General features: G+C 40.6%; 1 protein-coding gene and 1 long non-coding RNA gene across 2 annotated transcripts in view; one reads left to right on the top strand and one right to left on the bottom strand.

The window, feature by feature from the left end:
* Window positions 1-5,955: 5,955 nt before the first annotated feature.
* Window positions 5,956-6,354, bottom strand: LOC131461391 (uncharacterized). The gene is made up of 2 exons (XR_009240471.1): window positions 6,256-6,354; window positions 5,956-6,132 (listed from the first exon to the last, which is right to left on the bottom strand). It is a non-coding gene; the product is annotated as an uncharacterized LOC131461391 (long non-coding RNA).
* cacna2d3 (calcium channel, voltage dependent, alpha2/delta subunit 3) overlaps window positions 6,004-11,570 on the top strand; it is a 33,087-nt gene continuing 27,520 nt past the window's right edge. The window contains exons 1-4 of the mRNA XM_058632622.1: window positions 6,004-6,140; window positions 7,365-7,446; window positions 9,499-9,726; window positions 11,152-11,268. Of these exons, the coding sequence (XP_058488605.1) occupies window positions 6,004-6,140; window positions 7,365-7,446; window positions 9,499-9,726; window positions 11,152-11,268 (564 nt within the window). The remainder of the gene's footprint in view (window positions 6,141-7,364; window positions 7,447-9,498; window positions 9,727-11,151; window positions 11,269-11,570) is intronic.

The following is an 11,570-nucleotide window of genomic DNA, read 5'->3' as shown; positions in this document are numbered from 1 at the left end:
GTTTAGCATGTCGTTCAAATTTTGACAAAAAAGTCATACTTAAGTATGTGGTCCAAATTTTGACAAAAAAGTCATAGGTTAGTATGTCGTCAAAAATTTGACAAAGAAATCATAGATTAGTATCTCGTCAAAAATTTGACAAAAAAGTCATACTATAGTATGTGGTCCAAATTTTGACAAAAAAGTCATAGGTCAGTATGTCGTCAAAAATTTGACAAAGAAATCATAGATTAGTATGTCGTCAAAAATTTGACAAAAAAGTCATACTATAGCATGTCGTTCAAATTTTGACAAAAAAGTCATACTATAGAATGTGGTCCAAATTTTGACAAAAAAGTCATCCTAAAGTATGTCGTCCAAATTTTGACAAAAAAGTCATAGGTCAGTATGTCGTCAAAAATTTGACAAAGAAATCATAGATTAGTATGTCGTCAAAAATTTGACAAAAAAGTCATACTATAGCATGTCGTTCAAATTTTGACAAAAAAGTCATACTATAGTATGTGGTCCAAATTTTGACAAAAAAAGTCATAGTTCAGTATGTGGTCCAAATTTTGACAAAAAAGTCATCCTAAAGTATGTCGTCCAAATTTTGACAAAAAAGTCATAGGTCAGTATGTCGTCTAAGTTTTGACAAAAAAGTCATAGGTTAGTATGTAGTCTAAATTTTGAAAAAAACGTCATACCATAGTATGTCGTCCAAATTTTGACAAAAACGTCATACTAAACTATGTCGTCCAAATTTTGATACTGTATACTTGATAAATTTTAATCTTAATCTTAAGAAGTTTTTGTTTTGTTTTTATGAGTATTATGTACTTTACCAAAATGCTACTAGTATTGTACTTGTTTTATTTGTTTAACATAGTGTTATAATGGATATATAACAATATAGACCAGGGTTATTACTCTATTAAATTAGCTTGAAACCATCTGCCTCAAAGTGTGATGTGTTGTACCTTCAGAGAGGACAGCTGATTTTGAGTTACTGTTGTCTTTCATCTATCCATCTATCTGTCTATCTATAAAACAAGATGGTTGTGTGTGAAAATCCCAGTCGATCACGATAAGAAGCATTTTTTTAAAGCCTGAATATGTGACCTATAAACACCCCCGCCCCAGGGTGTCCATATAAGGAATTGTGTATTATTTACCATGAGTGCACCTGCGGCATAGATCCGTGCCGCGTGAGCACTAAGGGTTACAAAAATACTCCCACAGACTGCGACGGCCGCCTGCAGAAAATAACGTGTCAATTGTTCCGAAACTTGAATCCAGGACTTTGTTCTTCTGTATCTTGGCAGAAAACTGCTTCTCTTTTGCAGTGGTAGTTAATTAAAAGATGGAGGGAAGCAGTGGCTGCTGTGCGGGGCACAGAGGAGAGGAGAGGAGGCTGGGTGATATTGTCCGTCATCCAACATGCAGAGACGCCTTATCGGCACGTCCCAGACAGTACGGGCTCCTCACAACTTTGATGTACGACGCAATTACTAAACTAATAAAAGCGTCAAGTGGAAACACTGCTCGAGTGCACGGTGTGGATGGAGGGATGAGGACGGAGGAGGGAGCAGCAGCTTCAGCCCTCCTGCTGCTCTGACATCATTATCCCCTCATAATCATCGTTTGGGAAGCAGCAGCACGTCAGCGTTTTTTTTTATTTCAAAACTTTATGTCTTCTCATGTGAGGAGTTCAGTGGTTGAGACAATGTAAGCTAACTTTACATCATCTTCAAGGTAGGGCTGCAAATAATTAGGGCCCGAGCACAATGTGCCGGGGACCTATTGTTCCTGTTGAGATTGTTATTTTTCTCCGATTTTAGGGGGTTAATGCACAGGGGGTTAATGTGCATAAAAACTCTTGACATTTGGCACAGAGGCCGGGTCGGCGACAAATGCCATAGTGACAACCCGTTCGTAGCCCCAGGGCTCTATAGCGCCCCCAGAAATCGGGTCATGGTCAGACAAAAGGCTTACTCCAAAGTTTCTTGAGGATCTCTTTGGGAATTTTTGACATGAGAAATTTGTGTTAAATGCTAAATTTGGTATTTTTTCCTATCGTGTCGCACATAGTTGTTCCGATTTTAGTCAAACTTGGTGCACTCGTTGCTCTCATGATTCCAAACAAATTTCTAATGTACATCCATTAGCTCCGCCCACCCAGAAGTCTGCCATTTTGGAAAAACAAAAATGGCTAGTCAAACTCAATGGATTTTCTCTATGGTGTGGCCTCAGCACTCCGACAAAGTCGACGTTAAAATGGCCGGAAAACTACTTTAAGATTCCACTTTTTAAATCTTTGACGTAAACAGAACTACATTCAATTTCTCACAGTCATCAAAAAAAAGGGCACCCTCTCATTATTGTTTATAAAACAGGAGAATGTAGATTTCTAAATTCCAAATTGTCTTTGTAACTTTATTTAAGAACAATGCTAATAAGAATACAACAACAGTCTTTAACCCCAGAGAGGAGAGAGTTGGAGAAACGCCTAGTTTCCATTTTTGGGCCTGTTTTTGGACATTGAGACGAAGAATCAAACAAATGTTATTTTAAAATTGTTGTATACTGTTCAAATTTCAAGTTTAACATGCAAAATCTGGTGTTTGTGTAAAACTACTAGTTTTTTTTTTAATTTTAAAGTGTAAATTGTAAATAACTGCCAGATATTGAAAGTTATTCTGGAAAAATGGGCAAAAGCACTTACTTACTGGTTAAAATAAGCAAAAACATTTTTTTGAGGCTTAGGTGTTAAAGAGTTAATGGCTGGACAGAACAGAACTCTTGAGCACATCTAAGTGTCGCAGTGGTCTGACAAATAATAGTATCTGGTCACGAACAACCATAAACAACATACGGAGTAGCTGTTTTCTTCTGTCCAAACTTAGCAGAGTGTAATGTTGTGACACTCGGATAAACAAAGAACCGCAGCTCTCCTCTCTGCTGTGCGTCGAGTGGTCATTACAAACAAGATCAGATAAGGAGGAACTGTTTCTCTCTGCAGTCGGTTACTGTACGTGTGAGACGTTACAGGAGGAAACAGAAACATTTCATAGTGATAGATTACGGTGTGAAAAATGACTGCTGTCTCACACAAACTACAACTCAGATGTTGTTTTTGGTCGTTGTTACACACTCTTTTTGATTGGAAATCAATGCTGTAGGCCTTGTAAAAATCTAACATTGACTATTGGAAATATGGTGGTCATAGAGTCAGAAATAGATTTGAACTTCCGTGATCAATAACATTTATAACATTGTTGAAACACATGTGCGACATGTTTCAAATCACGGTGATGAAGACTCCTCAGCTGCTCACAAACTTTTACAGAGCCACGATAGAGAGTATCCTGTGTCTCAGTGTGACGGTGTGGTACGGCAGCTGCACGTCACAAAACAGGAAGGACTTAGCCCGGGTGGTGAGAACTGCACAGGGGATTGTGGGCCGCCATCTACCTGATCTGGATTCTGTTTACACCGCACGACTCCAGAGGAGGGCCAGACGGATAGCAACAGACCCCACCCACCCAGGCAACGCTCTTTTTGCACCACTTCCATCAGGAAAACGGTACAGGATCATCAGATCCTCCACCAAAAGACTCAGGGACAGCTTCTTCCCCAGGGCTGTGAAATCAATAACCCCCTCCCCCCCCTCCCCCCTCTGTAGTGGATGACACAGGTCTGGCACTAAGCTGCACTTTATATTTATAATACAACTGCCCCTTTTTCCCCCTGTACATACATTTCCCTGCACTGTTCACTTTTTGCACATTTCACCTGCAATAACCTTTCTTGTTTTCTGTTTTGTTCATTCGCATTTCAATGTTTGCTGAGAGTCTCGGGAGGAAATTTTGTTATGCTTGCATAATGACAATAAAGAATCTTGAATCTTGAATCTTGAACAAGCTGCAACCTCATCTTCATCAAAGAGAGCTGGATAAACTGCATTGATATCTACATGCAGAGGTTAGTTAGTTAGTTAGTTAGTTAGTTAGTTAGTTCATCCCTTTCACACCTAAGCCCCCAAATGTCTGTCTGGACTTTGTTTGCTTATTTTAATCATAAAAGGACCAGAAAATGTCCTGTGAGTAAGTGTTTTTGCCCATTTTTCCAGAATAACTTTCAATTTCTCTCAGTTATTTACAATGTACTGCATGTTAAAATAGTGCATTAACACTGTAGATGTACATGAACACCAGATTTTGCTTGTTAGATTTGAATTTTGAACGGTATAAAACACATTTAAAATAACATTTGTTTGAGTCTTTGTTTGAGACAAAAAATTGAAACTATATACAGGCATTTTTCCAACTCTCTCCTCTCCCGTGTTCTCCGGTTTCCTCCCACAGTCCAAAGACATGCAGATTTGGGAAATTGGACGCTCTAAATTGACCATAGATGTGGGAGTGGATGGTTGTTTGTCTCTATGTGTCCCTGTGATGGACTGCTGAACTGTCCAGGTTGTACCCCGCCTATTGCCCCATGTCAGCTGACCCCCGCGTCCCTCATGTGGAGGTTAAAGTGGTAGAAGACGGTAGTATTTTGTGCACATGTATATTTTGTGGCCACAAATGACTGTTTTTTTAATGGCCAGTAAATACTACTTCATTACCACAAATTAGAGTTTTTTTCCATTTCTACCAAAAAGGAAAAGAATTATACACTAGACCTTTAAATGGATGACATCTACAGTCCAAACCAAATATGCTCAGTTTAATGTCACAAAACCTTCACCATTAATCTGAAAACTTTTTTTCTAACAAATTCTTAAATCAGTTAATCATCATCAAATTAATTCAGTTGGCAATAATTGATTAATCACCCATGTTGTAGCCCCGCCCCTACCCCAGCCCTCCTCCTCCATGCTCCACGTGGAAAAGTTGATCAGAGTGATTGATTGTGTGACTTCAGCCAATCACAGGAGATGTATTCACTGATTCCCACTTCACCCTTTGACAGATTTCATTATCTGAATTCAGCGGAGCGTGTGTTCCACGTGACGATAAACAGTGTTTTTTTTTCTCAGATTGTGCGGAAAAACCTTCATCCTCATCCTCCTCCTCCTCCTCCAGCAGCAGCAGCAGCATAAGCAGCAGCAGCAGCAGCTGCAGTCTCATCATCCTCCACAAATCTCACCTCACACACACACACACACACACAGACTCTTCACCTTCATGCTCTGCAGGAACGCGCGCTGATCTTCGTCACATTTGAATCATTGTAAGAAAAAACGCGCGCGCGGCGCCTGCTGCTGTAATTAAAGCCTTTAGTGTGTGAGTGCAGCAGCATCAGCAGCAGCAGCGGGAGACTGGAGGCGACACAAAGCATGTGCAGTGTATTCTTTATTTATTTATTTAGTTATTTTTTTATGCAGCGTCAGCGTTATAACTTCACTCCAAATGCTGCTTTTCTTTCTTTTCTTTGCGCACCACAAATATAGAGAATAAAAGTTCTGTTTTTTGTTTCTTTTATTTCCGAGTGAAGTCCTCCAGAAATCATATTTCGCAAAAAAAATGTATTCTGATTATTTTACCTCCTCGAGCTCATCATATAATATGTTTTTATTTGCAAACACACGTTTCCAAACATAAAATAAAATGATTGTGCCATTTCACGGCTTTTTTTTTACCTTTTCAGAGGAAGTGAGAGGAAGGATGGAGGAGGCTGCAGAGTGACTCTCTCTCTCTCTCTCTCTCTCTCTCTCTCTCTCTTTCTCTCTCTCTCCCTCTCTCTCTCTCTCTCTCCCCCTCTCTCTCTCTCTCTCCCTCCCTCCCTCTCTCTCTCCCTCCCTCTCTCCCTCCCTCCGTGTGTGTACAGTACGTTGTTGGTGTTGGCAGACGCTGCGCTCGTGGAGAAGGTTCACCGGGGACTCCAGCAGGCCGCCGACACTCACAGGAACTGCTGCATGCACTTCTTTATATTCTGTGCTATTTTTTAATTCCGTATTTTTTTTAAGAAAAGAAAAGAAAAGAAAAGAACCACTATCATCATCATCATCATCAGATTATGAAGATGCAGTGGAAGTGGGGGAAGCTGTTTTTTCTCGACCACACGTGCAGCAGCAGCCTCGCTCTGCTGTGGATGCTCGTCGGCTTGAACGTGGTGGACGTGACGGGATCCCAGCAAGGAATCCCCCTGTCAGTGTGAGTGAGAGGCAGCGTTTTATTATCACATGCTACATAGAAATATTCTATAGTGTGTATGGTGTGTGTGTGTGTGTGTGTGTGTGTGTGTGTGTTGTCATTATCAGACTCTTACATTTTCTTACAATCCAACTTATTTCTGCGTAAAAGTTGAAGTCACAGTGAGTGGAAATCTGTGAACACGTATTTTGATGAGTGGAGTCTTTAATTCTCACAAAGACTTAGTTAATGACTGTGGAAGGAAACAACACTGTTAAGCGACTGAGATGATTTTTAACAAATAGAATAAAAAGATAAATTCAAAGGATTTTACAGGTAAAAAAAAAACACCCTCTAATCTCTGTTTAGCTCTTTTTTCTTTTTCATTAAATATTTTCAGACGATGTTAATAAAGATACAAATGTGTATATTTGTTCTACTATTGGACCTTTTTTTTTTAAATAAAGTATAATATTCAAATTGATGAAGAGCAGATCATTTATTGATACGTTATTGACACATGTTGGTGCTGTAATCCCAAATAATCCCAAACTGTCAACATACAAAATCACATTTTTCTTTTAAAGCCTGATTTTCTTGTTGTTGTTTGGTGAACCCTTTAACTTCTACATGATGTATTTGTTCAGTTCTGTCTCCAACAGTAATTACCTCTGTACTGAACCCTGTGTCACTGTCTCATAATCCATAATTATTCAATCTGATGCAGTTGAATGGAGTTAAATGTAATCCAGGTTTTTACGGAAGCTTTGTAGTATATTTCAAAAAATGTCAAATTTTCCCGGCATGGTTAGTTTAGTTTAATTTTACATAATATGGAACTAAACTATAAAATTAGAAGGACTTGTTTTTTTTATTGTAAGAAATACAATTCTTTTCTTTTTCAGACATGATTAAATAAATGAGGCCACTCTAATTGTAATAGTATCTATGATTCATATGGAATGTTAATTATAGCATGTATATTGGAGGCTCAGAAAACTGCAACATAGATATTAGAATTACAAGTTATCATTCACAAGAAGATGAATAATGAACGATAAAATTATTATTAAACAAAAACAGGCTTAAGTGAGGACATAGAACATGCAATAAATCTCATAATGACATTTATGCAACAACATTTTTTAAATGGAATTCAGTCTCACTTTTCTCTGTAGCTTTTATCTGATTAATCTGCATTTGTCATGATTTGATATTTAAATATGTCTTTTTATCTCTCTTTAGCGTAAAGCTCTGGGCCTCAGCATTCGGTGGTGAAATTAAATCCATCTCTGCCAAATACTCTGGATCCCAGTTACTGCAAAAGGTACTGCACACACACACACACACACACACACACACACAAATGCTGTTTCTCTTTGTGTGACACTCGTGTAGTTACACACGTTGTACGGTAATGCTGTATTCCCTCCTCTAATGACTGCGGAGACACTTTGGTGTCTCAGCTGAATGCTGATGCGTTATTTTAGAGGAGACTCAGGTGTGTTTGCCAGTGTGTGTGCGTGTGTGTGCATGTGTGTGTGTGTGTACTTGATGCGGCCCATTAAACACAGCTCTGATTCATCTCAAACCCCCCCCCCCCCCCCCTTAACTCTCTGGAGTCAAGAGTTTCAACCTCTGGATATGAGCAGGACAAGCAGACAAATTGAATGTGTGTGGTTGTGTTAGATATCACGGGTAAAGGGGGCAGGGAACTGACCAACATGTTAACCCTTAGTGCTCGCGCAGCACGGATCTGTGCTGCAGTTGCACCCATTGGAATAATACACAACTCCTTATATGGACATCCTGGAGGTGTGTTTATAGGTCACATATTCAGTCTTTAAAAATGTGTTTTCTTGTGTGTTGTTTCATTTGATGTCGCATTGATGTTGTGATATAAAGTAGCGATAATTGTGCAGAAGTCACAAAATAGACGTGTTTTTCTTTTCTTCTTGCTCCTTAAAACGAGCCAAGTGAACTTTTGAGCTGCGACGTATTTCCAAATTTTACAAATTCCTATTGATTTTAAACAATTTGATTACTTTTTGCTCAGGTGTGTTTATATAGTTGGTGAATATGACATTTTCTTTTCATCAGATTGCTGAAAAGAAGCATATAAGACGCTCTATATTGCACATTCTTATAGCCTCTGTATATACTGTACGTTTAAACATTACAAATGGAAAAAAGCAGCCAAAATGCTCTGTGTTCTAAGGGTTAAAACCAAGGAAAACATGAATTTCTGACCATTTGACGGCTCTGTGTTCACAAGCATCCTGGTTTAAAAAGGTGGTCAGAGGTGGTTGTGGTAGATAAATGGTGGATTTGTCTGCTTCACTTAAATGGGACCAAAATCAGAGACTGTGAAGTAAACAGCTGGAGGAGAAGCTCTGCTGAGTGAACGCTGGAAAATGCACTGCAGTATAAGGAGAGTGTGTGCATGTGTGTGTGTGTGTGTGTGTTACAGTTACAGTGCCTACAGCACATACTCAGTACAGTGAAAACACAGGCCATCTAAACAGCATGTGTTTGATGTGGTTTTGAGTCTCTTTAGATGCATAAAAGTTACACAGACATTTCATTCGTACCCTTTGGCATTTTTTAAAGGCATTAACGCCTAATGGTCTCATTGGGACACATTATGGAAAATCTCTGCTGTAGAAAAACAAAGACAAGGACAGGAAATGGACTCTGAAAACTGCACCAGCCATAAAAAAAATTATTATTTTATCATGAAATATTATCACAATTCTTTAGAAGAAGAAATAATCACGCTGATATTTTTTACACATCTCCACACAGACTATGATACATAAAGCAGCCATGTTTTTATGGCCGCATCATGATGTTATTATGTGACACTTACTTAGGATCTGCATAAGAAAGAAAGAACCCATGATAGGAGAGGGTGTTGATAATGTACTGTATAGATGCACATGTTTGTTTTATCCATAAAGGATGTGGTAAAAAAAATTAAAAAAACACTGTGTTTTAAAGTATAGTCGGGAAAAAGTAAAAACAATTCAGTCCTGTATAAAACTCTTGTATTAAATTCAACCCTGCAAACTCACACGTCCACATTTAGATTTTCTTGCAGTGTCATTATAAACTGAACTGTGTCATTGTTCTTTAAATTTACTACAGTAAATAAAGAACAGAGACACAATTAAGCTGTGTAAGAGTGAGACAAACAGGCTGAAAAAGTGACCTTAAAATAATCAATACTTGGCAATCGGGTGTAATCATCAGAGATGTATTCATTACAGCATTAACAGTGGTCAGTGGTTTCCATCCATCTCGTCTGATAAATCCCACCATCGATTACGTTCTGTTAACACCTCTCCTCTTCCCTTCCACTCGGCCTCCTTCATTTTAGGAGCTGTGGGCCATCACGGCGCCACGTCCGGGCACCAACTCCAGCTCTGAGACCAGTTCCTCAGGAAAAGGCGGCGGCAGACTGAACTCCAAAGGCTCTGCGGCGTGTCCCGGAGGTTGGGAGGAGGGCGGAACCCCGAGAGGAAACGCACGCAAATACGGAGAGAGCATTCAGACCGCGTTCAGGAAGCGACTCCAGGGTCAAAACCTGGGCCCTCCTTGTCCTGAGGTGACAGCTCTTTACAATAATATCACATGAAGCACATTTGAAAGTGTGGCAGAGGCTGAGGCAGCATGCGTGCATCGCCTCCATATGTGAATTCTATCATTTTTGCAGTGCGAGTCCCACAGATTTGTTCCCGTGTAAGCGTTTTTCCTCGTGTTCCCGTCCACGGAGGCACGTCTGCCTGAGAACGCTGAGCTGGGCCAGTCAGCACAAAGCACTGAGCTGTGAGGGAAGTGACGGGTCGTTAGGGGCCGCTCATTAAGGATGATCATTAGATGCTTTTATGATGAATGACGTTCACATAAAGAGTGAAACACTGAGGCAGACCTCCGTCCTGCAGTGGTCACTATGCTCCCATCAATAATCATGATCAGGGCCTTTTTTGATGGATGGGGTTAAGAACCTGCACTTGAGGACTTCAGGAGTGTGAGTCGGGAGGAAGAGGAAGAGGAGGAGGAGGAGGAGGGAGGGGTTGGGGTTGGGGACCTGGGGTGCTGAGGCGAGGAGGACAGGCGTGAAATGAACTGTTCTGCTCCACTGCGAGCCCACACTCTTCCTTTCAGTTGGTAATTTGTCGCCTCATGTACTGATGTGTGTGTGTGTGTGTGTGTGTGTTTGTCCTATTCACACAATGTGTAATGTGTTTGAGCCTATTGTGGGTTATATGTTTATGTTTAGATACGGTTGTTGGAAGTGTGTGTGTGTGTGTGTGTGTGTGTGATGGGGCTGAATGGACACTGCAGGAGGAACTGGCTTTTGTTTTCATTTGCTATGTGTGTGTGTGTGTGTGTGTGTGTGTGTGTGTGCGTGTGCAGGTGTGGGATTATGTAACGTTATATTCCTCCGAGCTGTGGTGGGCTTTGTTCTGTATCACTGGAGGTCCTGCGCGTCCAGCACATTCAGCGTTACGTGAGGTGTACTTCATTACCCGGAATCAGCCGAGCTTGACACATTATTATCTTTCTCCTGTGCTTTGACTCCATTTCAATTACCCTCTTACCATGCATAGACCTGGGAAACTGGGCCCCGCCCCCCCGCCCCCCTCCGGCCACCCAGCATGGCCATCTCCAGCCAATCGGTGGAGGACGGAGCAGCATGTGCAGCCAATGACTGAGACCAGATAAAGGCGATCAATCATTGTGTGCTGCAGAGAGAGCTTCTTATCAGCCGTTCATCTGAGACTGGCTGCTTGCAGCTTGTCAGCCAACATGTGAAGCCTCATAAGCCTTGTTTAACAAATCCCAGTCTCCCCAGTGGAGTGATGCAGTGAACCCACAGTCCTCTACAATGCTGCAGAAAACACAAACATGTTTTCCTTCCCCTCCTCTTCCTCCTCCTCCTCCTCCTCCTCCTCCATCATCTTACTTTAAAGTGAAATTCTGGAGTCTATGATTTAGAGAGTTGTTTGTCGTCTCTGTTTGTTTTCAGAAATACAAAGAATTGGAAAAATCAGTCAGAGTGGAGGAAATCGACGGAGTCAAACTGGTGAAAAATCTGGCTGTGAGGATGGAGGAGGTGTTCCGGAAAAAAGCAGAGGCAACCAGGGTGAGCACGACGAGTTTATGTCTGCTTTTTTGTTGTTGTTGTTTTTTAATAAGGGACCGTACATAAATAATTGTGGTAAGGTGGAAGCTATTCTTACATATAAATGCGAGAATAAACCTCCTTTGTCTCCACAGTGTGCTTGTAACGTGCGAGCGTCACGTGACTGAGTCTGACACGTGATGTTAATCTGTATTTTCCTTATTTTAAATCAGGAACTTAAAAAAAAACAGCTCAGCTCCCACAGAGTTGACATCTGTGTTCAGCGACTGATGTGTATTGTTAGTTGTTGGATCCTAGCTCAA

The sequence above is a fragment of the Solea solea genome, chromosome 6 (assembly GCF_958295425.1).
Source record: "Solea solea chromosome 6, fSolSol10.1, whole genome shotgun sequence".
NCBI classification, from domain to species: Eukaryota; Metazoa; Chordata; class Actinopteri; order Pleuronectiformes; family Soleidae; genus Solea; species Solea solea.
This window is presented reverse-complemented; position numbering and strand designations above follow the sequence as displayed.